At 21.7% G+C, this 27,500-nt stretch overlaps 12 protein-coding genes and 2 non-coding genes across 14 annotated transcripts in view; 6 read left to right on the forward strand and 8 right to left on the reverse strand.

Moving 5' to 3' along the window:
• Positions 1-3,737, forward strand: part of elmoD (ankyrin repeat-containing protein) — a gene marked incomplete at both ends in the record, with an annotated part of 4,319 nt that extends 582 nt beyond the window's left edge. The window contains 3 exons of the mRNA XM_635880.1: positions 86-310; positions 398-694; positions 792-3,737. Coding sequence (XP_640972.1) covers positions 86-310; positions 398-694; positions 792-3,737 — 3,468 coding nt within the window. The remainder of the gene's footprint in view (positions 1-85; positions 311-397; positions 695-791) is intronic.
• Positions 3,738-3,922: 185 nt separating this feature from the next.
• dicA (cytoplasmic dynein intermediate chain) lies at positions 3,923-6,129 on the reverse strand (the record flags this gene model as incomplete). The annotated part of the gene is made up of 4 exons (XM_635881.1): positions 3,923-4,891; positions 4,978-5,206; positions 5,284-5,966; positions 6,046-6,129. 4 exons carry the CDS (start codon positions 6,127-6,129, stop codon positions 3,923-3,925), a joined length of 1,965 nt encoding a protein of 654 aa, XP_640973.1.
• Positions 6,130-6,718: 589 nt separating this feature from the next.
• DDB_G0280903 (hypothetical protein) lies at positions 6,719-7,762 on the forward strand (the record flags this gene model as incomplete). The annotated part of the gene is made up of 3 exons (XM_635882.1): positions 6,719-6,961; positions 7,062-7,236; positions 7,404-7,762. The coding sequence occupies 3 exons, from the start codon at positions 6,719-6,721 to the stop codon at positions 7,760-7,762; spliced, it is 777 nt and encodes a 258-aa protein (XP_640974.1).
• A 244-nt stretch (positions 7,763-8,006) lies between these two features.
• Positions 8,007-8,492, reverse strand: DDB_G0280905 (hypothetical protein; the record flags this gene model as incomplete). Its single annotated transcript, XM_635883.1, has 1 exon — positions 8,007-8,492. One exon carries the CDS (start codon positions 8,490-8,492, stop codon positions 8,007-8,009), a length of 486 nt encoding a protein of 161 aa, XP_640975.1.
• A 590-nt stretch (positions 8,493-9,082) lies between these two features.
• xpo4 (exportin 4) lies at positions 9,083-12,574 on the forward strand (the record flags this gene model as incomplete). Its single annotated transcript, XM_635884.1, has 2 exons — positions 9,083-11,947; positions 12,038-12,574. 2 exons carry the CDS (start codon positions 9,083-9,085, stop codon positions 12,572-12,574), a joined length of 3,402 nt encoding a protein of 1,133 aa, XP_640976.1.
• Positions 12,575-12,651: 77 nt separating this feature from the next.
• Positions 12,652-13,712, reverse strand: tal (hypothetical protein; the record flags this gene model as incomplete). The annotated part of the gene is made up of 2 exons (XM_635885.1): positions 12,652-13,575; positions 13,671-13,712. 2 exons carry the CDS (start codon positions 13,710-13,712, stop codon positions 12,652-12,654), a joined length of 966 nt encoding a protein of 321 aa, XP_640977.1.
• Positions 13,713-14,041: 329 nt separating this feature from the next.
• On the reverse strand, positions 14,042-16,203 carry DDB_G0280945 (hypothetical protein; the record flags this gene model as incomplete). The annotated part of the gene is made up of 5 exons (XM_635886.1): positions 14,042-14,731; positions 14,810-15,622; positions 15,692-15,725; positions 16,042-16,071; positions 16,163-16,203. 5 exons carry the CDS (start codon positions 16,201-16,203, stop codon positions 14,042-14,044), a joined length of 1,608 nt encoding a protein of 535 aa, XP_640978.1.
• A 1,023-nt stretch (positions 16,204-17,226) lies between these two features.
• Positions 17,227-20,430, forward strand: DDB_G0280911 (hypothetical protein; the record flags this gene model as incomplete). Its single annotated transcript, XM_635887.1, has 1 exon — positions 17,227-20,430. The coding sequence occupies one exon, from the start codon at positions 17,227-17,229 to the stop codon at positions 20,428-20,430; it is 3,204 nt and encodes a 1,067-aa protein (XP_640979.1).
• A 174-nt stretch (positions 20,431-20,604) lies between these two features.
• Positions 20,605-22,470, reverse strand: DDB_G0280913 (hypothetical protein; the record flags this gene model as incomplete). The annotated part of the gene is made up of 4 exons (XM_635888.1): positions 20,605-20,781; positions 20,871-21,346; positions 21,447-21,823; positions 21,914-22,470. 4 exons carry the CDS (start codon positions 22,468-22,470, stop codon positions 20,605-20,607), a joined length of 1,587 nt encoding a protein of 528 aa, XP_640980.1.
• Positions 22,471-22,899: 429 nt separating this feature from the next.
• Positions 22,900-22,970, forward strand: tRNA-Gly-GCC-5. The gene has a single exon. It is a non-coding gene; the product is annotated as a tRNA-Gly (tRNA).
• A 653-nt stretch (positions 22,971-23,623) lies between these two features.
• Positions 23,624-23,694, forward strand: tRNA-Gly-GCC-6. Its single transcript has one exon. It is a non-coding gene; the product is annotated as a tRNA-Gly (tRNA).
• A 655-nt stretch (positions 23,695-24,349) lies between these two features.
• On the reverse strand, positions 24,350-24,956 carry DDB_G0280915 (hypothetical protein; the record flags this gene model as incomplete). Its single annotated transcript, XM_635889.1, has 2 exons — positions 24,350-24,759; positions 24,857-24,956. 2 exons carry the CDS (start codon positions 24,954-24,956, stop codon positions 24,350-24,352), a joined length of 510 nt encoding a protein of 169 aa, XP_640981.1.
• Positions 24,957-25,934: 978 nt separating this feature from the next.
• On the reverse strand, positions 25,935-26,406 carry DDB_G0280917 (hypothetical protein; the record flags this gene model as incomplete). Its single annotated transcript, XM_635890.1, has 2 exons — positions 25,935-26,185; positions 26,301-26,406. The coding sequence occupies 2 exons, from the start codon at positions 26,404-26,406 to the stop codon at positions 25,935-25,937; spliced, it is 357 nt and encodes a 118-aa protein (XP_640982.1).
• A 468-nt stretch (positions 26,407-26,874) lies between these two features.
• Positions 26,875-27,236, reverse strand: DDB_G0280919 (hypothetical protein; the record flags this gene model as incomplete). Its single annotated transcript, XM_635891.1, has 2 exons — positions 26,875-27,056; positions 27,185-27,236. The coding sequence occupies 2 exons, from the start codon at positions 27,234-27,236 to the stop codon at positions 26,875-26,877; spliced, it is 234 nt and encodes a 77-aa protein (XP_640983.1).
• Between the last annotated feature and the right edge of the window lie 264 nt (positions 27,237-27,500).

Raw genomic sequence — 27,500 nt, forward strand, 5'->3', positions numbered from 1 at the left:
TGTGATAAAAAAAAAAAAAAAAAAAAAAAAACAACCCACCCCACTAATATAAAACATATGTTAAATATTTATACTATATAAATAGAAAAATTTTTGTGCGGAATTTATAAAAAAAGGTGGATTAGAACATTTACAAGCTATTATTAAATCAGAATCAGCAAGTGCAAATACATTATCGGTTGCATTTGGAATATTAGAAATATTATCGGTATATCCTGACTTCTCTTGGGATTATATTTCACAACCTGTAATTGATAAAGTAGTTAGTAATTTTGGTTATATAAATGTCAATCCATCTTTAAAATTAGGTGTATGTATATATGTATAAATAAATAAATAAATTATAAATTAAATTAATTATTACTAATTTTTTATTATTGTTTCAATTTTTTAAAAGATTAAATTAGCAACTGATAGAAAAGGATATACAATGTTACAAAACTCAATTGATAAAACATTTGATACAACGACTGGTGATAATTGTGTATATAGTAAAATTGTAAATGGAAATCTATCAAGTACAGATATAAATACTCAAACATCAACATTAAATTTAATTAATAATATGGTATCATTCTCTCAAAGTCCAATTGAATTTTTAAAGAATTTAGAATCATATAATATATCTTCAACTTTAAAATCTCAATTATCTGCAACTGATACTGCATTTCGAAAACAAATTTATTTATTTCAAGTAAGTTTTTAAAATATATTATATTTTTAAATAATAATTATTTTATTATTTTTGACATATTAATTTATTATTTATTATTTTTTAAAAAAAAAAAAAGTGTCATAAAATTCAAGGATTAATAATGGATTCTAAAACACCATATAATAAAGATGAACCATCACATCAAAGATTGTTAGAAACATTATGGAGTACATTATTTCCAAATCAAGTTTTTCAGAGATCACATGAGAATTGGCAAATCATTGGATTTCAAAATAAAGATCCATCATCAGATTTCAGGGGTATGGGATTGGCAGGATTAAAACATTTAATTTATTTGGCACAAAATCATAAAGATATGTTTATGAATCCATTGATTAATCGTCAACCAGAGGCAAACTATTATCCATATGCAACTAGTGGTATTCAAGTTACTTCATTCTTGGTTGAATGTGTTAAACCAATTAATATCTCTGCAAATCATTCTGATGTTATTGGTCAAATCTATCCAATTCTATTTGAATCAGAGAATGCATTAAATGAGATCTATTGTGTTTTAATGGAAATTTTCGGTATAGTTTGGAAAGATTGGAATGCAACCTATATGATCTTTCAAAAGGTTTTTCAATTCGTTAGTGGTCTTGCAAGTGAAGTTTTACCTAAATGTAAATGTGTAGTTGATTTCAAATCTTTAATAATTGAAAAATTAGAAAATAAAAAAAAAGAAAAGAAATCTGAAAAAAGAGGTAGTGTTTCAACTCGTCATTCAAAACAATTTGGTAGTAATGGTAATATAAATTCAACAACTACAACTACAACAACAACTACAACAACAACAACACCTATATCAACAACTGGTAGTGGTAGTTCAAATAGTTTAAATGGTAATACTAGTAATAATAATAATAATAATAATATCTCAATGTCATATAGTAGTAATAATGGTAGTACATTAAGTGGACTTGGTAATAATCATAGTAGTAATAATAATAATAATAACAACAATAATAATAATAATAATAATAATAATCATATTTTAAATAATAATCATCTTTATGTAAATAATACAAATAGTAATAGTAGTGGTAATAATATGATTAGTTGTTCACCAAGTGGTAGTTCAATATCTGGTAGTGGTAGTATTAGTATTCATAATAGTCAATCAATGAATTCTAAAACATTTATTGAAGATATTGATATCGATGCATGTACAGTGTCCCCCGATGGTAATTCACCACTTCATAGTGCAATAATGAATAGTATGACTTTGGATTGTATTACCAATGGTATCAATATTAATCTCTTTTTAAATACAACCAATAATCAAGGACTAACACCACTAAATTTAGCATGTTCCATTTCACCCTATTTGATCATTGATTTCTTCCTTCAACAAGATACTGATCCTTTCATTCCCGCTAAAAATGGTGAATATCCATTTCATAATTTCTGTTCTAGAAAATGGACATTCAATGAATTCACAAGAGGTTGTAGTTTATTCCTTGCAAAGAGTAATCATCATCAATATCATGATATCGTCAATCAAACTAATCACGTAACACTGGAAACACCATTATCAACTGCAATTCAATCCGGTAATGAAGATAGTGTTGGTCATCTTTTAACACTTTGTCCAAATATTAATAATTATTTCAATAGTTCTGGTCAAAATGCACTTCATATCGCTATCTCTAAAAGAAATTTACATATCATAACTTGTCTAATTCAAAATGGAGCTGATCCTTCAATTCCAAATGAAATCACAAAAGAAACTTGTGAAGATATATGTGCTTCTGATCCTGAAATAATGATTATACTAAACCCAACAAAATTAAGTAGGTCAACTTCTTCAACCTCTTCTTCAACAAGTAGAATTCATGATGAATCAAATAATAATGGTTCAATTAAAAAAAATCCAATACCATTACCAAAACGACCTCAAATAACAAATAATAATAGTATTCAATATAGTAATAGTACGAGTAGTAATAGTTTAATTAATAATAATAATTTTAATAATTTATTATCAACTTCAATTAATAATAGTTATAATAATAATAATAATAATAATAATAATAATAATAATAATAATAATAATAATAATAATAATAATAATAATAATAATAATAATAATCCAAATAATAATAATAATAATAATAATAATAATAATCCAAATAATAATAGTAATAATAATAATAATAATAATAATAATAATAATAATAATAATAATAATAGCACTTTAAATGTAAATAATAATAATAATAGTAACAATAATCATCAATATGTTAATAGCCCATATAATTCTAATAAATCATCAATATCATCACCAAATCATAATAATACACCATCGACATCACCTGGCATTACATCACCAATATTCCGATCAGCAACTCCATTAAAGCAAACAATGTCAGTTGGATTAATGCATTCACCAACTCAAGAATCACCTCAAGTAATTTCAACACCAACTTCACCACCATATCTTTCAAACAATAATGGGGCAGAACGTGTTTATGGTCGTAGTGGAAGTGGTTTCTTTAATAATATTAATGGTATGTTTAATCAAGAAAACTTAACTAAAAATAGTGGTAATAATAATAATAATAATAGTAGTAGTAGTGGGGGTAGTAGTAGTAGTAATTCCAATGGTATAAATAATAATAATAATAATAATATTAATAATAATAATAATAATAATAATAATAATAATAATAATAATAATAATAATGGTAGTATTGGTAACAGTGGAAATTATAATCATATGAATAATATAAATATTGGAAGTCATCATAGTAATCATCATAGTAATCATAATGGTCCAATTAATAATGGTAATTATCCAAATTATAGAGGTAATAATATTACAACTTCACCAGTTGGTGTCACAGTTACACCACCAAAAGATCAAAAGAAAGCTGACTCTGTTGTAAATGTAAGGCGTCTTTTAAATGAATCACTTTGTTTAGTTGATTTAATTTGTAGTGGACCTGAAAAACAAAAAGAAAATGTTAAAAAGTTAAATGAAGCTTTAAAATCTTGTTTAAAAAATGTTAAAAACTTTTAAGTTAACTAACTTAATAAATAAAAATAAAAAAAAAAAAAATTAAATAATTAAAAAATAATATTGAGTATAAATATGTGTTAACATTACAATTTATTACTTTATTATTAATCAATATTTAATTGTTTTTAAAAGTTTTTTCTTTTATTTATTTTTAAATTTTTTTTTTTTTTATTTATTTATTTATTTTATTCTTGATTTTCACCTTCACCTAATAATGGTGAATCAGAAGTTCTAGATTTATTAACCATTTTAGTCATAACATCTTCAAATTGAGAATATTCTTCAGAAGTTGGAGAAGAGAATTCACTTGAATCAAAGAGAGAGAGTGAACCACCAGAATCACCAACTAATATACGTTTACCATCATGACTCCAAGCAAGACGATTAACAGATCTATTTGAGATTTTATGACGAAAGATTGGTGCTTCTAAATCTTGATTGAGATCCCAGAGTGAAAGTGTACCACTACCATCACCAGTTGAGAAAATAGATGGATGAACTGGTGACCAACGTGCATCATAAACGTAATCGACATAATCTTCAAAAGAGTAAAGTGGAGTCTCTTTTTTGGATGACCATAATTTACAAGTCCAATCTGTTGAAGAACTGAGGAAATATTGTGAGAAATCGGCACCACCCTTTGATGGATGTAAATCAACCGAGGTGATTGGACCAAAGTGTCCTTTATAACGTTCATTCATAACGATTCTATTACCATGACGACCAGCTTGACAAATGACACCCTCTTCAGTACCAATGTAGAAATGATTCAATTCATTCTCTGGGAACACTAAAGAAGTTACAGCGATTGACATATTTGGTGCACCGCCACCACTACCACCGCCACCCGCTTTATTTGCAGAGTTTGTATTACTACTATTCAATTCTATGGTTTCTATTGGTTGTGAAAGATTTTCTAAATTCCATGAACATAATTTTGCATCGGTTGAAATTGATACCAAACTGTTTGCATTGGCACTACCAACAACTGCCATACTATAGACTGGATGTGTATGACCAACACTTGATAATGGTGTTTTTTGTACTGGTTTTGCTTCAGCACGAGTATCCCAAATTACAATTTGACCTGAATATGTACCACCAACGATTAATGTTGAATGAAATTTAGAGAAGAATGTTGTCATTACTGGTGACTAAATTAATTACAAAAAAAATAAAATAAATTAGTTTTAATCAAATTTTAACATAATTAAATTTTGAAAAATTAAAACACACATACTTGACAAGTAAAAACATATTCTGGTTTTTGGAAATAATTATTAACACTCCAAACCAATGCAACACCATCTGGGTCGTGTGAACCTGCTTCATTTGCAGAATATGATGATACAACTAATTCTGGATGTTTTGTTGACCAACTAATATCTGTAATTGATCTATGTTTAGTCCATCTTTCATCTGATAATGTTGCTAATAATTTAAGTTCTTTTGATGTTCCTTTTGAATTTCTAAAATAATAAAAAAAAAAAAAAATATTTAAATTAATTTATTAATTCATTATTATTATTAATAATTGATAGCTTACTCATCAGAAATTGTATAATCAACTAAAATATCAATAGAATCATCCAAACATAATGCTCTTTCAATAACTCTTGATGATCTTCCAAAAAATGATTTGAATGAGTCTGATTCTAAAATATCTTTCTTTTCATTTTCATCCAATTCTGGAATTTCAATTTCATCTTTATCGTCATCATCTATATTTGCACTATTGGCAACAGATGTTGATGAACCATCTCCATTGATTGAATCTGTACCAATTGATAAATTTTGCATATCTTGATTGAGTGATGATTGCTGTTGTTGTTGTTGTTGTTGTTGTTGTTGTAATAATTGATATTTTGTTTTATTTTTATTTGGTGCTTCTAACTCTGGTGTATTATTTGTATTTGAAGTATCTGCATCTGTCATTGTTTGTGTACCTTTTGAATACATTGGTATTTCTTTTGGTGGAAAGTCATGTTCAATCACTAAACTTTGAATTGTTAATGTTGGTCTAATATAATTTGATTTTTGTGATTCTGCATGGGTTGATGTTGATATTGTCGATGATGATGATGGTGTTGCTTGTGTTGGTACCATTGAATCAATTGAATTCATAATTGAATTAAAATCCTCTTGTGCAACTGGTGGTGATGGTGTTGATGCTGTATTAAGTGTTGAAGTTGTTGTTGCTGTTGGTGTAGTTTTTGATGCCATGATTCTCTACATTAATTTTATAAAATTAATATAAAAATAATAAAAATAATAAAAATAAATGATATATGTAGAGATCTCTACATACATTTCTCTCTTTATACTCTTCGAGTTTTCTTCTCATTTCATTTTTGGTTTGCTCCAACTCTTTTTTCTTTTGATCTCTATCCATTTTTTAATTTTTAGGTATATATTGTTGTTGGTTAAAATGAAAAAAAAAAATACAAAAAAAAAAAAAAAAAAATACTGTTATTTATTTAAATATAATTAATTTATTGTTTATTTATTTATTTTTTTTTTGAAAAACTTAATAAATAAATGATTAATTGAAAAATATTGAAAACACAATGAATTAAGGTTTTGGAAATCAATCGACTGGTTTGTGATGATGTTACAAAATTTCTATTATTGATTTTGAATTTTTTTTTTTTTTTTTTTTTTTATTTTTATTTTTTTTTTTTTTTTTAATTTTTTTTTTATTTTTTTTTTTTATTTTTAATTTATTTGAAATGAAATCACAAAAATTAAAAAAAAAAAAAAAAAAATTAAAAAAATCAAAAAAGTCCAATAAAATAAAAAAATGATTAAGACGAAATTAACCTTATTAAGAGAAGATAGATTATTTTAAACTTTTGTTGTTTGTTTTTTTTTTTTCTTTGATTTTTTAATTTTTGAAAAAATAAAAAAAAAAAAAAACAAAAACAAATAAAATGGAATAAATTATTAAATTATCAAATATCACACAAAATAAATCTAATAAAATGAATTTTAATGATGATAAATTAGACCAAGGTCAAGTTAAAAATAATAATAACAATCATTTTCAACCACAACAACAACAACAAAAACATTTTAAAGGTACGAATAATGGTATTAGGAATTTCAATGATTTAAAAGTTGAATTCGAACATATTAGAAATAATTTAATATCATTAGAATCAGAGATATCTAAAGGAAAAAGAGATAAACAACCCTTTAAGAATAATTGTGATAACCAATTATTGGTAAGAAATTTAAAATAAATAAAAAAAATAAAAAAATAAAAAAACACTTTATTAATTTCCCTATTTACGTGTATATTTTATTGTGTTTTTAATATTAAAGATTAAAAATCAAGAATTAAAAAATCAAATTAGAAAATATAAAGAAAATGAAAATTTATCCGAGAAAAGATTATCACTTCAAGAGAAATATCTTGATGAATATAAATCAAATTTTAATAGAATCCAAGAAGAAATAATACAAATTCAAGAATCAATTAATAATTATAAAGAACTTTGTTTGTATTATTATTATTATTATTACAAATTAATATTTAATTAATTCAAAATTCTAATATTATTATATACATTTTTATTTTATTTTATTTTTATTTTTTTTTTTTAAAAAAAAAAAAAAAAAAAAAAAAAAAAGATAAAAAATCAGTTAATCTTCAAAATATTTTAGATAATGATAGAAATAAAACTGAAAAGATAATAATAGAATTGAAAACTGAAAATAAGAAATTAATTGAAGAAAATAATAAATCAAATAAAGATATTCAACAATTAAAAGAAGAGAATAAACAATTACAACAACTATTGAATGATAGAGATAAACAACTTGAAGCTGTAAATCTATCATTTGGTCAACACATATCATCCACTTCAAAGCAATTTAATGATTCATATACCATTATCAATAAATTAGAAGATCAATTAACAAAACAAATTAAACACTATGATGATCTAAATAATATTGATAATATTGAAATAAATTTAGATATAACCAGTAATAATAATTCTAATCCAAATTATTTTCAATAAAAAAAAAAAAAAACTTTTTATTTGCTATCCACAACAGCAATATTTATTTATTTATTTTGTTTTAATTATTAAAAATATTGTTTTTACATGTTTATTAATTATTGTGTTTACTTTTTTTTTTATAATAATTGTTCTTTTTCTTTTTTTTTTTTTTTTTATTAATACCATAAAAGGGTTATTTGAACTATTATAATTGTTATTATCATTATTTTATATTATATTATATTTGTTTATTTTATTTTAATTATTTCTTTTTTCCATTTAATTTATCAGCTTCATCGTTAAGTTCCTCTTTAAAACTTTCAAATAAGTGAGTGAAATAGTTTTTACTTTGTGGTTTATTATCATTAGTACTATTGTTGTTATTACTGCTTCTACTACTACTACTATCACCACCACCTCCATTTTGCTGTAATCTTCTTTGTTGTTCATATATTCTTGCATTTTCATGAATATCATTTGTATATTTTACATTTTGGAAATTAATATTATTATTGTTATTATGATTTATATTTGAGTGGGCACCTGAATGTGGGTGATTACTACTACGAGTATGATTATTATGACCATGTATATTCCTTTTTGCTGGTTTTTCACCTGTAATTTCATCCATTTTATCTTTAAATTGAACCGACATTTGTTGAAATTGTTTATTGCTTGCCAATTTATCAACTAATTTCTTTTGAACAATATCTAAAACTGCTCCTTGTAATATTTTTTGAATAATCATTTCCTATTAAACTATAATATATTTATTATATTTATATTTATATATATTTTCTTATGTATTTTTTATTAAAAACAGCTATAACAACTAATAATAATAATTTTTGGTTGTGGTGTTGTCGTTTTTTTTTTTTTTTTTTTTTTGTTTTTTTGGAAAAAAACAAAAAATAAATTAAAAAAATAAAAATAAAAAAAAAAATAAAAATAAAAAAAAAAATAAAATTTTTTTTTGGGGATAAAATTAAAATTAAAAAAAAAAAAGTATTGCTTTATTTCCTATTTTAGAATTCCATCAAAAACTAGATTTATTTTTTGTTTTATTTTTCTTTTTTTTAAAAAAAAAAAGATATTTTTAAAAATGTTTAAATAAAATCTAGATTAAAAAATGTTGTTATTACAGTAATATTTTTTCGAATTTTTTTTATTTTTTTTTGGGTTTTGTTTTTTTTTTTAAATTTTTTTTTTTTTCTTTTTTTTTTTTTTTTTTTTATTTTTTTAGTTTTTTAGTTTTTTTTTTTTCTTCTTTTTTCATTATTTATTTTATTTCTTTATATTTTTTTTTTAAAAAAAAAAAAAAAATAAAAAAAATAAAAAATGGAAATTGAATTTATACAAAATTTGGAAAAATTTTGTATAGGATTACAATCAAATAAAAGTAATGAAAGGGAAACATCAGAACAATCAATTCTTACATTAATGAAAACTCCACAACCATATAAATTATGTTTTAATTTATTATCAAAAAGCAATTTAACAATTGCACATTTTTATGGATTATTAATGATCAGAGATAGTGCAATTAGGGAATGGGCAGCATTAGATAGTCAAACTAAAATAATGATTATTGAAACTTTATTTCAATATATTGAAAATATGAACTCTATGAATTTTTTAAATTATGCTACCAAAGGTCAATCATTTAATACACTTGGTGTAATTATTAAAAGAAGTTGGTTAGATAATGAAAAGTATGAGATTGGAAAAGGACAAATGGAGTTAAACCAAATAGTTATGGACAGAGTTTACCAATACATTGATAGTGGTTCACCAGATAGAATTGAAATTAGTATTAAAATCATTGGTTCGTTAATTATAGAATTCTCATCGTCGAGTAAAGCAGCACATATTCAATTGAGTTGGGAATTTCATCAAAAGTGTTTAATTACATTTCAAAACTTACATTTACAACCAATCTTTAGAAAGGTTTTAGAATTATTACAACAATTCAAAGACCATATCCAACAGGTACCATCAAGATTAACCGATCAAAGTTTCTTACAAATTCTTTATACCTCTGTGAAAGTATTTACCGATATTTTAGATTGGAGATTCTTAGAATCTGGTTCATCAGTATTAGCATACATTACAAGTTTTAGTGGTGGTAGAACAAATCTTAAACCAACAATCGAATGGATTTCATTATTCACCCCATCACAAAGTGGAGGAGGTATATCACCAATTGTTTCATTAGTATTTGGATTATATCAATTGGTTGAAAAAGTTGAAAAGATACCAAATTTATTACGTCATGCTATGAGTCAACTATGTGGTTTACAAGGACCAATTATTAAGGATCAAAAAATTAAGAATCAATATTTAAGTGAAGTTTTAACATTTACAAATAAATTAATTGAAAAATCAATTACTACAAGAAATTGGAATGAAATGGAAGATATTTCAAATATAATTTATAAATTTTGTAATACTTATAAATTTAGTGGTATTGCATGTTTACCAAATCAGATTGTTATACCATTCCTTCAATATACAACACAATTTGTATTGTCATCGTTGAATTTAATGAAAATTTGGGCAAAACATGGTGAAGAGGAATTGGAGGAAGAGTTTGAAAATGATTGTTTCGATATTTTATTACGTTCATTCGTTTCATTGATATCCGATGCAGAGATGTTAATTAATCGTAAGAGGGTTGACCAATTGGAAAACTTTAAAGAACAATATCAAGTACTCAAACAATGTACTTCCCAAATCTACCAAAACTACATTCAATCAAGATTGGAACTATCAGAAATTGAAATTAATAAATCCAATGAAGAGTTAGAACCAACCTGTAAAAGTAGAGGTGGTATTGGTGGTGCTGAAGATGAGATTGATGAAGATAAAAAGAAATATGATGAACAATTACGTTCAGTTGCATATATTGGTAGATTAAATCCTGGTCAATCATTAGAACTATTAAAGAATGAAATTAATAGAGTCATAAATTCATTGAAGGAAAGAGTATCAGATCCTATCCTATTCGAATCACTTCATTGGTTATTAATTTTCGCAGGTCATTTAATTTTCGATGCTGAAAATAAAACACCATCTGCTATTCCAAATGCAATTGAAGATTATACATTTGAACAATGTAAATTGACACCAGCATCTCAAGTTGATGGTGTTATTGATTTATGTAATGCGGTTTTCAGATTTCATATGGAATATGAAAATCCATTATTAAACAATGGTAAAATGGACACCATATCACCACTAGTCTCACAAACTAGTCTTTGGTTTACCAGTGGTTGGAGTTTAGTTTATTTATTACCATCAAGTGTATTCAATGTTCAAATATCACCAAAAATCATTGAAGCATATGGAACTGAACAACCTTTATTATCAATTACCGATTATTTCATTAATAAAATTTTATTGAATTTGAAATGTTGGTCTGGTGATTTAGATGTTTTAAAGGCAACATCAAATCTATTAAATAGTTTCACATTGAATAAAGAACTTTGTAAATATTTAATTAGATCACCAAACTGGTCAAGATTATTCTTTTTAGAGGGTATTTCATTACTACCACCATCAGTGTATGGTCAATTATTTAAAGCATTCTCTAGAGTGGTTTTCTCATTCCCACTTTCAACACGTAGAGAATATTTCATTCAATTGGTTAAAACATTGGTTGAACAAATGGATGGTGTATTGGGTAGAGCAGATTTTACAAAGATTTCACAAGAGGCTAAAATCAAAGAAAACATTTATATCCTCCTCGAGAAATTGAATGGTATAGTTAGTGTAAGTGAATCTGAATATGTAGATGATGAAGACGATTGTCTATTCCTTACAGTGGATTTATTCACAAAGTATGCCACCTCACTAATTGCAATGATACCACTCTATGATCATTGTAATGATATTGTATTACTTATCCTACGTTTATTCTCAAATTTTACAAAACATCAATTGGAATATTTAAATCAAGATCGTGCTCGTTCAATTTTCCCATTAATAATTCAATTATTTAATTCAGTTGCAACCACTTCATCTCATAAGAAAACTTTAGATTCAAAAGAATATTATCATAGAGTTAGAATGATGGTTAAAATTTTAACAAATATTATTACATTTGGTGATCAAAGAAATAATTGTCCAACTATTATTTCTGAAACAATTTTTCATGCTATAAATATAATTACACCATGTTTATCAAATAATGATTTATTATTAGTAAGTTTTATTATTAATTATAATTAATAATAATAATATATATATATTAACCTTTTATTTTTTTTTTTATTTTTTTTTAAATAAAAAAAGTATCCAAAATTAGCAAGAAATTATTTTATGATTACATCATTTTTATTTGGTGCAGATAATATTCAAGTAAAGAATATACCAGTAATTAATACAATTTATTCATTAATTGAAGCTGGTATACTTCATCATGATTTAGAGATTGTTAAATCATGTTTTGAATGTATTGGTTGTTTAACTAAAAGTTTAGAGAATAGTAAAGAGAAATCTGGTGGATTAGTCGATCCTCATTATCAAAGTGTACTCATTCAATTCATTGGTTCAGTTATTAATTTCTTATTACTTCAAGATTTTAATGTCGATGAATTATTATCAGTTGCTTCTGAAACTTTATTCTCTTTAATGTATTCTTCACCAGATGGTTATAGATCAAAAGTAATTGAATTAATCACTCGTCAAGATCCATCAATTCAATCAAGAGTAGTACAACAATTTGAAACTCTTACTATAATTGGTACTGATAGAAAATCAAAAGATTTATTTATGAAAAATTTACAAAATTTCTTAGTAAATGTAAAATCATTAATTAATAAAAAATAAAAAATATTATTATTGTTATTATTATTATTATTTTAATTTAAAATAAATTTTATTTTATTTTTGTGTTTTTTATTTATTTATAATAATTTTTTAATTTGATTTTCTAATTTAACTAAATCTTCAGCAAATTTACGAATACCTTCACCAGTTTTGAAATAGGCCATTTCATTATCATTTAATTCCCAAAGGAAGTTACTATGAGATACATCAAGTTTATTTGGTATATCTGATGGGAGTTTAGTTGAATCTAATTTTTTAGTTACTAAAGAAGCATCGGCATTCTTTAACTCTTCTAAAAGGTTTGGTGAGATGGTGAGTAAATCACAACCGGCCAATTCAATGGTTTGTTCTTTATTTCTGAATGAAGCACCCATGACAGAGGTTTTGTAACCATGCTTCTTAAAGTAGGAATAGATTTGTTGAACAGAGATAACACCTGGGTCTTTTGAAGCTTCAAAACCGGCGACACCTTGTTTAGATTTATAGAAATCAGTGATACGACCAACGAATGGACTAATTAAGGTGACTTGGGCCTCGGCACAAGCAGCTGCTTGAATTAATGAGAATAACAATGTGAGATTACAATGAATACCTTCCTTTTCTAAGATTTTGGCGGCTTCAATACCTTCCCAGGTTGATGCTAATTTAATGAGAACACGTTCTTTATCAATACCAGCTTCTTTGTAGAGTGCAATTAATTCACGACCTTTCTTTACATTTGCGTCGATATCATATGAAAGACGTGCATCAACTTCAGTTGAAACACGACCTGGTACAATCTTTAAAATTTCAACACCAAAGTTTACAAATAATTTATCGATTGCCAATGATAACTTTTCTTTTTCACTTAAACCACTCTTTGCATTAACATATTTAATAGCGTCATCAATTAATGATTTATATTTTGGATCACTTGCTGCTTGGAAAACTAATGATGGATTGGTTGTTGAATCTTGTGAACCATATTTTGATAAAACATCAAAATCTGCTGTATCTGCAACCTGAAAAAAAAAAAAAAAAATTATTATTAATATTAAATAATATTTATTTATTTATTTATTTTTTAGTTTTTTGGAATTTTTTTTTTTTTACTTACAACAGTGGTATATTTTTTTAATTCTTCTAATGCGTTTGACATTTCTGTTTTAATATTGTAAGTATGAGTTATTAATTATAATTAAAAAAAAAAAAAAAAAAAAAAAAAATTAAATTTCAAAAAAAAAAAAAAAATAAAAAAAAAAAAAATAAAAAAAAAAATTAAATTAAATTAAATTACTTTTTTTTTTTTTTTTTGAGCAGTTCAAGAACAGAATAATTTGTTCGGGGTGTTTCAAAAATAAGAAGATATTTATTTTGTTTATTTTTATTTTTTATTATTTTTTTTTTTATTTTTTTTTTTTTCCTCTATTCATGAATAGAAAAATTATTTTTTATTTTTCGTGTGGCTATCAATAATATTTCAGAAATTCAAATAAACTTGTACCAAACACCGGAATGATTTTTTTTTAATTCGACAATGAAACTATTTTCCGAAATTAATATTCCATAATTTTCATATGAAATTTCATTTGTAATTGGTATTGTGATTTTTTTGATTTCTTCATTATTAATTATATAAGTTATTGAATTATTTTTTAATAAAATTGAATCTTTTTTTATATTATTTTGATTTTCATAAATTATGAAATTAATTGAATCATTATTTTGTTTAATTATATATTGAGGTATTGAGGATGAATTTGTATGATATTTAATAGTTTGAGGTATAAATGTTAATGATGGTAAATCATTTCTTGGTTCTGTAATTGATGATGATCCAAATCCAAGTTTATCTAATTCTTTTATAATTGATGATGATGAATCTTTATTATTTTCATTTTGATTATTATTATTATTATTATTATTATTATTATTATTATTATTATTATTATTATTATTATTATTATTATTATGATCATGGTGATGATGACTATGATTATCATCATCTATTACCTTTAATTTTAAATTTAAATTTTTTTTAACTTTATTAAATTTTGCAATTGGTTCATCTTCAACATGATGTTTTAAAAGTACTTCCAAATTATATTTAACATTATCTTCTCTAACTATTAATTTTTCATTATCTTCAATTTCTAAAATTAATTCATTTATATTATCCTTTTTTTTTTTTAAAAAAAATATTAGTAATTTGAATATTTTTTTTTTAAAAAATGAAAAAAAAAAAAAAAAACTTACTAATCTTTTTAAATTAATATTAAATTCAATAAATTTTGGAATTATAATTGGATTTTCTAAAATTTTATTATCAATACCAATATTTTGAATTGTGAAAACTGGTCTATAGTAACCTGAACCATCTTCTAATAATTGTTCATTTGGTGGTGGTTCTTGATATTTAATATTACTATTTTCAATTGGTTCATCTACAATTGTAACATGAAATTCTTTTGGAAATTGTTTTTTTGATATTTTAATTGCAGCAATGTTTAATGATTCTTTATACTTTTGATAAATTGCTTGCATTGAAGTTTGAATTAGTAATCTATTTAATGAAACTTGTTTAGTCGATTCATTGTAAGTATCAGTACCAAATATAATATGATAAACTTTATAGAATGGACTTGTGAATGTATGTTGCTGCTTTTCAACTTCAAATAAACTATAAGGTATTATCCATCCTTTATCCTCTGTCATTGATGCCATACCAATCGTTGGATAATGTGAACACATAACATAAACTCTATCATTCTTATCACTATGTGTTTTAAAACAAAATCCACTTATACTTTTAACTTTTTTAGTTTTAATTTTATTTACACTTTCTTTTTCTTTTTCTTTTTCTTTTTCTTTTGGTTGTGGTGGTGGTTGTGGTTGTGGTTGAGTTTCGTTATTCGTATTTTTATTTGTATCTGTTGGTGTTGTTATAACTTTGGTGGTTTTTGTACTGTTTTGTTCAGATTCATTTAATTTTTCAACTACATCATAGTATTCTAAAAGAGTTGATAAAATATTAGGATCTTGAAATGTTTGTTGTAAATCTTTAAGATTCTAATTTTATAATATTAATATAATTAAGAAATGAAAAAATATATATATATATATCACATGGTTACTTACTTTTTCTGTGAAATTAAAATTTTTGTCCATTTCCCTCAAAAAAAAAAAAAAAAAAAAAAAAAAATAAAAAAAAAATCTGATAACCCAAAAAAAATTTTTTCATTTTTTTTTTCAAATTTTTTTTTTTCATTTCAAGCCAACAAATCTTCTCACTTTTTTGATCCTTTTTTTTTTATATGTATATATTTATTTATTTTATTTTAATCAAACACAGTTAAACTCAATTAACAAAATAAAATGAAATAAAAACTTAATATCCAATTAAGATATTTTTTATCTTCCTTGAAAAGATAATTATTCAAATAATAAAAAAAACCTCTTTTTTTTTTTTTAATTATAAATCAACCAACAACTTAAAATAACCAATAATAGGAGAATACCTTTTTGGAATAATAATAATAGTAATAATATTTTTAAAAGGTATGATTTTGTGAATTTAAAAAAAAAAAAAAAAATCAGAATAAAAGTAACACTATTTTATTTCTTATAATCTTAAAATTTATTGCCATCATTTTTAATTATAATAATATCAATCTCAATAACAATCACATATCAAATTGTTTAATTAATAGAAAAAGTTAACAGTTTTTTTTTTTTTTTTTTTGATTACTTCATTACTGGTAGTGTGGGGGTGGTTTTTTTTTTTTTTTATATTGATAAATAAGGCAAATTAAATTAAAAATAAAAAAAAAATAAAAACAAAAAAATCAAATAATTTTATAGATGATTTCATACACTTTACTATTTAAATTCTTTTTTTTTTTTTTAATTTATTCTCATCGAAACCCCAATTTTTTATATTAACCGAATGTGTTATCATGCTAGGTTTAACAAGATTCATTATTTTTTTTTTTTAATTTATTTGAAAAAAAAACTAAAATATAAAAAAAAAAAAAAAAAAGAATAAAAAAATAATCAAAAAATTTACACTTTTATGTACATCGATTACATATGTGCCATATACAAATAATATTTAGTTATTTTTTTTATTTATTTTTTATTTTTTTTTTTTTTAATCAATTGTTTTTACCTAAAGTGTGAGTGTGAGTAAGAGAGAGTGTTAGTGGTTTAGTTTAGTATCTGTCAATTTGTTTGTATTTTTATAATAAAATTAAAATAAAATAAAATTTAATTTAATAATAATTAACAGATAATAATAAAAAAAAAAAAAAAAAAAAAAAAAAAAAAAAAAAAAAAAGTATTTAATTGGATTTTATAAAAAAAAAATAATACTAAAAAAAAAAATCAATCAAATATTTATTTATTTATTAATTTATTGTTTATTTATATATGTATTATATTTGTTTATAAAAAAAAAAAAAAAATAATAATTATTTAAAAAAAAAAAAAAAAAAAAAAAAAAAAAAAAAATAAAGAAGTAATATTTTTTTTATTAATTTTTATTTAATTATTATTATTATTATTATTTTATTTTAAATCTTTTATTAATTTTTTAATTTTTATTTTATCTTAAAATTTTTTTTTTTTTTTTTTTATTTTTTTTTTTTATTTTTTTTATTTATTATTTAGAAAGAATGAAATTAAAATTATTTTCATTTATAATATTATTATTATTATTATTTAATAATATTAATTTAAGTAAAAGTGAAACGATTTTATTATATGCTGATAAATGTACAAATTTTGGATGTGCATTCTCAAATTTATTTTCAAAGGTTCCATCAATTTTGGATGATGTAATTGTAAAGACCAATAGTACAGCGATTCAAGCAATTATTACATTAACCGAATCAATGTCAATAAAAAGTTTAAATATTTCAAATGGTATACTTAAAGTTGGATTAGGTGGTTCATTAACAGTTTCAAATAATATTTTAGTACAAGTTGGTAGTTCCTTATCAATTGATGGTACATCAACATGTAATTCATTAATATTGAATGGTGGTGGATCAATTAATTTAAGTGGTACATTAAATGTAAATACACAATTATCATGCGATGGTATTGTTAAAGGTGGTGGATCAATTAAAATCAATGGTACACTTAATGTTAAATCATTGAATTTGGTTGGTGGTGGTCCAATTCCAACAATTTATCAAAATGGTATAATAAATTTAAATGGTAATGCAAACTTTTCAAATGGGTTAATATTGAATGATAATTCCCAACTTTTAATTAAATCTGGTATTTGCACAATCGATGGAGTATTAACAACAACAACAAATTCAATAATTCATAATTTAGCAACATTAAATATTATAAATTCAATTAAAGATATTAAATGTGGTATTAAATTTGATAAAAATTCAATTACAAATTTAATTGCAAGTAAATGTAATATTTATAATATTGTATTGATAACATCAACATCAACAATAAACGTACAATCATCATCATCATTATCGATTTTAAATCAACAAAGTTCATTAATTACATTTGGTGGTCCAATTAATGTTGATTCAACATCATCAATAACATTTGATAATTCAAATTGTTTATTAACAAGTAAATCATTATCATTGGTTAAAGGTTCATTAATTAATGTAAATAATAATTCATCAGTTACCATTGGTGTTGGTATTGAATTATTAAATGATTTTAGTATTGATATTAATTCAAGATTAATCATTGAATCAAGTTCAACCAATTCATTCATTGGTTCGGTTAAATGCTCAATTGGTTCAATTGTAAAGGTAGTTGATAGTATTGTTAATTTTAAATCACCAATTGTAATTGATACTTTATTAATTGATAATAGTAAATCAAGTTTAATTAATATTATTTCAAATGTTACAATTACCAATGGTATTGAAAGTTTAGCACCTCTATCAAAGATTTCAATTGATCCAGTAATTGGTATACTTAATATTGGTGGTAATTCAGTGATTGGTAATGTTTTAAATTTAAGTGGTACTTCACAATTTAATTTAATTAATAAAGCAAATTGTATAATTAGTGGTTTAGTTCCAATTGAACAATCAATGGTAAATCTATACCAAGGTTGTAATCTAACAATAACAACATCAACTAATTTAACCAATAATTGTTTACATTTACATGGTGATTCAATTTTACAAATTAATGCAAATGCATTTATCAATGGTTTAAAAGTTTACCCAATTTCTCAATTACAATTACCATCTTTGTTTCTAAAAAATTCAAATTGTAATTTACTTGAATCAATTGATAAATTAGGTACAATTAATTTAATTAAATCTGTATTATCATTAAATGATAAACTTGTTTTAAATATTAATAATAATTTAATAACTGATAAATTTTCAAATATTATTTTACCAATAAATTCAAATTTAATAATTAGTGGTCCAAATTCAATAATTTCAAATCAATTATCAATTGATGGTAAATTAAATATTGAATCTGGTTCTATATCATTTAATGGTGGTATAAACTCTAGTGTTAATTCATTTTTATTTTGTAATAATGCAAAAGTTTCAATTGGTGCATCATCAAATTTTAATGGCCCATTCTCTATAACTGGTTCAAGTGGTTCAATTTCAATTTCTGATGGTATCATTAATTTCTATCAAGGTATTCAAATTCCAACAACTAAATGTCCATTTAACATTTTAAAATCATCAACTTGTAATATTCATTCAACAAGTTTAATTAGTTCGCCAGTTTATTGTTTAAATGATTCAACTTTAAATATTATTTCAACCATTAATAATAATAATAATAATAATAATAATAAATTAGAAAATATTATACAATTTGAAGGTGGTTTATTCACTGATATCAATTCAATGTTTATAATTGATAATTCAATTATATCATTAAATTCAACTTCAATAATTTCAGGTTTAGTAATGTTAAATGAATCACAATTGGTTTCATGTGGTCAAACTACTTTCCAAAATGGTATTGATTCAATTATTAATGGTAAAGAAGGTAATAATACATTATTGGTTAATAGTGGTTATTGTTTAATAAATACAACTAATTCAATTGAATTATCAGGTTCAATTAATATCATGGAGAAAGCATTCCTATCAATTAGATCACCAAATACAACTTGTTATAAAGGTATTAGAAATTCTGGTTCTCTATTAATTGGTTCAATTGTTAATTTAAAGAATTCAATGATTAATCAATTAAATGGTGATTCAAGTTTAGAATTATTACAAGGTAGTAATTTAATAACAGTTGGTGCAAATTTCGCTTCTGGTATTGTTAGTGGTATTGGTAAAATTACAATTATAAACTCCACCAATAATAATAATAATAATAATAATAATAATAATAATAATTCATCATCATCAGAATCAAATTCAATTGGTAAATGTGAAAGTGGTGGTATTTTAAGTGGTTGGATTACAATTGATGGACAACTTAAATTATTGGAAAGTTCAGTGATAAGAGTTAATATTGTTAGTAGTACAAATGTTTCAAAAATCATTTGTACTGGATCAACAATTATCAATGGTTTAATTGATGTTTTATTTGACACTGATACTGTTGAAGAAACTTTAACTAAAGGAATGGTTTTCCCAGTTTTATCTTCATCAATTTCAATAACAGGTAATTTATCATTATCTGATACATTGGATTCAAAACAATTCTCATGTAAACCACAACAACAACAACAATCATCCTCCTCCTCAAGTACTGGATCAGAATATAGTTTAGTTTATCAACAAACTAACGTACCATCAAACAAAATTACCTCTACAGAAGATTCAACAAATTCTTCAAAATCAATTTATAATTTTACTTTTTATTTATTATTAATTTCATTATTAATTTCATTATTTTAAAAAAATCATAATGAAATTAATTTTTGTATATATCCACATTAGAGATTTTATCATATGTAATATTATAATTTAAAAAAATAAAAAAATATAATAATTTAAAATAATTTAAAATATATAACATATTTACAAGTTTTATTTTAAGAATATGTACTCTTTTTTTTTTTTTTAATTAATTTAATCAACCTCTTCTTTTTTTTCTTCCTCTAAAATTAATTTCTTTTTCTTTTTTCTTTCTTTAATACCTGTTTCAACTAATTCTTCTTCAAGTATTACTTGATGACCTTCATTTTTTAATGTATTAATTCTAGCTTTTGAATGATCATTTAATGATTTATTAACTTTATAAGAAAACTTGAAAAATAGTATTTAAAAAAAAAAAATTTAAAAGGTTAATAATAATAAAAAAAAAAAAAAAAAAAAAAAAAAAAAAAAATACAAACATCAAAATCATGATAATCTAAATGAGTTTTATCATCAGCTCTTCTTAAACCTCTACCTAATTTTTGAATTGTTGAATTTGGATCTTTACCACCACAAGCATTAATTAAATGATGAATTTTAACATCAATACCAACATTACCAATTGATGAAAAAATTGCAATAACTTTTTTATTTGGATCTGATTTTCTTAATTTTTTAATAACATGTTCTCTAGTTTCTTGATCATCTTCACCTTTAATCCAATATGCATCTGGTAATAATTTAAATAATTCATCACCATGTGATAAACGTTTAACCAAAATCATAATTCTACCACTTGATATTTTATCAACAATTTTTACAATTGACTGATTTAAAAATTCATTTTCTGATATTAATTTATCTTCTACCTTTTGAAAATGTGTTCCTTTTTCAAATTTAATTACTGGTGCATTAATTGGATAAAAATGTATAATTGCTCCAGATAATATTTCATCTAAAATATAAAATTATATATATGAAACTAAGTATATTATATTATATAATTAAAAAAAATTAAATTATAATATTATAATATATATATATATATGATTTACTTTTTGTTAATTCTCTTGTTGTAATATCACATAATTGAGTACCAAAAATTGATGTTAAAATATGATTATGAACTGGATCTTCATTTTTAAATGGTGTTGCAGAGAAACCTAATCTACAATATGCATTTTCAAATTGTTGAAATACTTTTTCAGAAAATGGACCAGAGAATTCATGAACTTCATCAACTATTAAAACTCTACAATTTTTAACATGTTCTGGAATTTTATGAGTTGATCTAACTGTTGAAATTGTTATCATACCAGTTTCTGAAAAATCACTTGAATTCCTACCTATATTACAAATATTTAATTCTTTTAAAACTTTATAAATTTGTGTAACTAATGATCTTTTACTAACTAATATTACAATTGGAACACTTTATTATTATTATTATTTATATTTATTAATATAAAGTTTTTTTTTTTTTTTTTTTTTTGCTTTGTGTGTGTATTTGTAAAATATTTACTCTGGGCCTAATGCTTTAATGAAAGCAGCTAAAATTAAAGTTTTTCCACCACCAGTGGCACATTTTATGATACCTCTGTGATTTGCAAGAGCAAAATTAACAGTATCAACTTGATAGTCATATAATGTTACATTAGAATCTGATAGGAAATCTTTATCAATAATTTTAGGTTGTAATGCATCTCCATCTTCTTCATCTTCGTCATTGTCATCATTAATTTTATTTTTATTATTATTATTATTATTAATTTGAATATCATTCCAATTTTCATATAGTTGAGGTAATGGTTCACGTTCATCAATATGATCATATTCAATATTTAAATCTTTTAAATGTGATGTTATTATTGGTAATAAACCAGTTTTAAATGCACCTGTTTTTTGATTGAAAAATGATTTTGGTGATAAGAAATATAATTTATTAAATGCACTAACTTTATTAAAAACCTTATATGGCCTATTAAATTTCATTTTACTTCCAATCCATATTAATGTTGATTTATCTGTATTCTTTAAAAATGATTGAATATTTCCAATCTTTAAAAATGGTGTTTTCATTTCTTACTTTAATAAATAATAGAAAATAAAAATAAAAAAAAAATTGAAAAACTAAAAAAATAAAAAACTATAAAACTAATAAAAAAAAAAATTAAAAAAAAAAAAAAAAAAATAAAAAAACGAATTAATTCTTAGAATTTTTTAAAACCATTTGAATTTTTTTTTTTTAATCTATCTTTTTATTTCTTTATATCAGTTTTATATATTTTTTTCCTTTTTTATTTCCCATTTAATTACAAACATACCAATAATATTTTAAGCAATTAGACTTGTTACATAAAAAGTATAAGTAATATTTAATTTCAAATAATCTGAATTGGGTTATAAAATTTTTATTTATTTTTGTTTGAATTGGAAACTTTTTTAAAAATTTCTTTTTTTTAAATAGAAAATAATATACTGATATTTTTTGAAAGTTTTCATATAAGAGCGTATGTGGTCTAGTGGTATGATGCATCCCTGCCACGGATGCGAACTGGGTTCGATTCCCAGCATACGCATAAATTTTTTTAATGTTTTATTAGAATGACCCAGAAAATCGGAAGTTCCGAATTTAAAACTAACATTTTTATTTAATCTTAATTTAATTCTTATTTTTTTATTATTTAGTTTTTTATTAATGATTTAATTATTAATATATTTATTATTTAATGATTTAATTATTTATTTATTATTATTTATTTATTATTTATTTATTTTTTTTTTTATTTATTTATTAATTTATTTATTTATTTATTTATTATTTATCCTTAAATTAGCTTAAATATTTTATCAAACCTATTTCATTATTTAATCCATTAAAATTGAAAAAAAATAAAAATAAAAATAAAAATAAAAATAAAAATAAAAATAAAAAGCCTAAGAGAATTTTTATACCAAAATATTTAAAAATCGATATACCAAAACATCTATATCATAGCAGGTGACTTCAATATATTCTAATGAAAGTATCGACAAGAAATAGCAATGGTATAATATATTCACAAATTTTAGAATCAATCAAGAATCTATACACCAAATTCTCAAAAAATTGAAACTCTCCAGAATCCAAAGCATTTTAATTTAAATTTTCACTTGATGAACAAAAGATTTCATTTTTTAAAATAGTTTTTTGTAGCTGTACTGGTATTTTTTTTAAAATTTTCATAAAAGAGCGTATGTGGTCTAGTGGTATGATGCATCCCTGCCACGGATGCGAACTGGGTTCGATTCCCAGCATACGCATAAATTTTAATAAACCCTAGAAAATCGGAAGTTCCGAAAATATTATTGCAAATTTTTTTTTTTGAAATGAATTGGCTATGTATCTCAATCCTGTGGCATTTTTGCTTTACTAGACCTCGGTATTTTAATATGAGGGCAAAAAAATGGATTGAAATTGGGCAATTTCCATTTAAGCAAACCTTTTTCAAAAAAAAAAAAAAAAAAAAAAAGAAAATATAATAATCCATTCCTAAAACAGGATTTCTAACTAATAAAATTTTATAAATATGAAAAAACAGAAAAAAAAAAAAAAGAAAAGGTAAAAACTAATTAAAAAAAGTTCCAAAAAAAATTATTTTCCATAAAGAAAGACAACATATTTTTAAATGGTTAAACCTAATAATTATTTTTATAAAATAAAACCATATAAAAAACATTACAAAAACCAAAACTAAAATTAAACCTCTTCAAATAATTTTTTTTTTTTTTTTTTAAAATAATTATTTTTATTATTTTTTTTTTTTTTTTTTTTTTTTTTTTTTTTTTTTTTTTTTTTTTTTTTTTTTTTTTTTTTAAAAAAATTTTTTAAATTACTAATAGATTCAATAGGAATCTAGTTTAAAAAAAGTCATTAAGTTGGGAGTTTTTTTTTTAATTAATGAAAATTATAATTCAATTAAGGGATTAAAAGACATATTAAAGCAATTGATATAGCAATCATTTGAACAAATGCCAATGGAATTTTAAGTACTCCTCTTTTAAAACTTCCTAATCTTTTTTCTTTAATATCAACAGTTTTCTCTACAGTATTAATTTCACTAATTTCTCTTTGAATATCAGAAGGCCTTATAATCTTATTTCTATTCAATTCTCCTACAATAATGTAATTGTAACTTTTTTTAGAATTATTATTGTAATTATTGTTGTTGTAGTTGTTGTTTATATTCTTTTTTTGAATTTCAAAAACACTTTTATTTGAAGATGAGGATAAAAAATTAAATAAAAAGTTTAATTTTGTTGAATTCACTCCAAATTTATTATCTTTTGTTTGCTCAAACTGGACATTATTATTTAAAAATTTTGAATCTTTAAAGAGAAAAAAAAAAATTAATTTTCTATTCATGTTTAAATAAAAATTAAAAATAAAAAATAAAAAAATTATTTAAAATAAAAAAAAACATACCTTCAGATTTTATTAATTTGAAAACCACAATTATTAAAATTAAAATAATGGCAACATCGTACATATGAACGTTTTTTATTTTATTTATTTTGAATATCATTTTTTTTTTTTTTTTTTTTTTTTTATTATTTATTAATTNTATTTTTTTTTTTTTTTATTATTTATTAATTCTATTTTTTTTTTTTTTTTTTTTTTTTTTTTTTTTTTATTATTTATTAATTAATTAAAAATATTTATTTTTGGAAAATAATGGTTTAAAAGTTAATGGTCCAATATACAAAAATAATTAAAAAAACAAAGCACTTTTATTAATTTATTTAATTTGAATATTTATTGGTAAAACAAAAAAGTAGTAGTAGTATTGGTATAAAAAAAAAAAAATGAATTTTAAAAATTAAAAAAAATAATTAATTTATTTTTTTTTTTTTTATTTGTAGTATTAAGTTGTGATCACAAGGTGTGGTTTAATGAAATATGTTTTGGTTTTTTTTTTTCCGACTTCACATGTGGCCACTATTTATAAAGGTTGTGTTTTTTTTTTTTAAATAAAATTTAATTTTATTTTTTTTTAAATTAAATGTCGGTTCAAAATTGAATTGAGTTGGAGGATATAAATCTTTGAGGGGACTTGATTTTTTGAAAAAAATATAAAAATTTTTGAATTTTCATATTCTTTTACTATTTTTGGAAATAAAGAAGCAATTTGGAATCGAATTTTCAAAAAAATTTGAAATTTAATTTATTTTAATTTTTTTTTTAAAAATTTTTTATGGTTATTTTTAATTTCTTTTTAATTTCAAAAAGGTACCAATTATCATTAAAATTTCTTTGGGTTCTATAAAACTATATCTAGTTGATATCTTTAGATTTGACTTTCGATCAACATTCTTCTCACATCATTAAATTTTAAATTAAATTAATTATTTTTTAATAATCGAATTATATAACTCCTTTTTTAAATTTTAATTAAAATTAAATAAAATTAAATTTTAAAAAATAAAAAAAAAAATAAAAAAATAAAAAATAAAAACATTTTAAAATTATTGTTTATATTAATTATAATTATGAAATTATGTTTTTATTTTTTTTTATTTTTATTATTGTTATTTTTATTATTATTATTATTATTTTTAAAATCTTCAAATGGAATTAATCCACAAATTAACATAATTGATAATGTAATCATTTGAACAAAAGATACATAGTGAATACTATAATTAATTTGATTTTCTTTAATTATTTGAATTTGATTTTCTACCTCTTCATTAATTATTATTATTTTATTTTCTTTAATTACATTATTTTCATTAATGTTTTTATTTAAACTATCTATATTAATTTAATTATTATTTTAAAAAAAAAAAAAAAAAAAAAAAAAAAAATTAACATTATTTTTTTTATTTTTTTTATTTTAAAATTTATTAAAATAATTTTAAATATTTACTATTACTATTATCAGATTTTACCAAAGTTAATACAATTAATAATAAAATTAAAATTACTAAAATATCATAAATGAATAACTTTTTATTAAAAATTAAAACTGACATTATTTGAATAAGAGATAATTAAATTTAAAAGTAAAAAATAAAAAAGAAAAATATTTTTTTTAAAATTAAATACTTTACCAAAAAAAAAAAATAAATAAATAAATAATATAAAAAAAAATAATAAAAAAAATTAAAAACCAGTTTAACACTTTTTTTTTTTTATTTCAACTTCATATTTTTTTTTTTTTAAACATTGTGTTTAATTAAAAAGATATTAAAAATTGAAAAATTGAAAAATATTAAAATTTTGAAAGAAAACAAAGTAAATGTAATTTTTTTCTTTTAACACCTATACTTTTTTAAACAATAATAAAAATAAATTAAATATTATTTTTTTTTTTTTTTTTCCTAACATTTTTAAAAACTTAAAAAAAAGTTTTTTTAAACAATAATAAAAATAATTAAAATGTAATTTTTTTTTTTTTTTTTTTAATATAAATGAACTTTATTATTCAGTAAATATAATTTTTAACGACCACTGAAACCAGAGACTCTTTCACTTTTTTTATTACCACCTCTACGAATATCGCCATCAAGGTCCAATTTGAATGCATTGACTGGTGGAACTAAAAATTGGTCAGTATCAATTTCTTTTAATTTATTCATTTTAGTTTGTTTGTGTGGTCTTGGAGTGGCATGGCTATCAGCACCTAAAAAGAGTAAAGAAGTAAAAAAAAGGAAAAAAAAAATAAAAACAAAAAATAAATTAGTATCTATACAATTTTTTTTTTTTTTATTATTTAATTTAATTTTTTTAAAAAAAAAAAAAAAAATTTACCTTTCTTTTTTGCCCATCCTTTATCATTATCTGCTAAGTATGCTCTTGACATTTTTATTTATTTATTTTTTTTAAAAGATATAATTTAATTAATTTATTTGTTGTGTTTAATTGTTTTTTTGTTTTTTTGTGTAAATATGAAATGAATTGAAGAATAAAAAAAAATTTTATATGCTTTGAATTATTTAAACAAAAAAAACCAATCATAAATTAAAATAAACTTAAATTTATGTGTGTGAGATATTATGATAAAAGAATTTTTATTTTAATTTTTTTTTTTTTTTTCTTTTTTTTTTTATTTATTTTATTTTTTTTT

Source organism: Dictyostelium discoideum (genome assembly GCF_000004695.1).
Source record: "Dictyostelium discoideum AX4 chromosome 3 chromosome, whole genome shotgun sequence".
NCBI lineage: Eukaryota > Evosea > Eumycetozoa > Dictyosteliales > Dictyosteliaceae > Dictyostelium > Dictyostelium discoideum.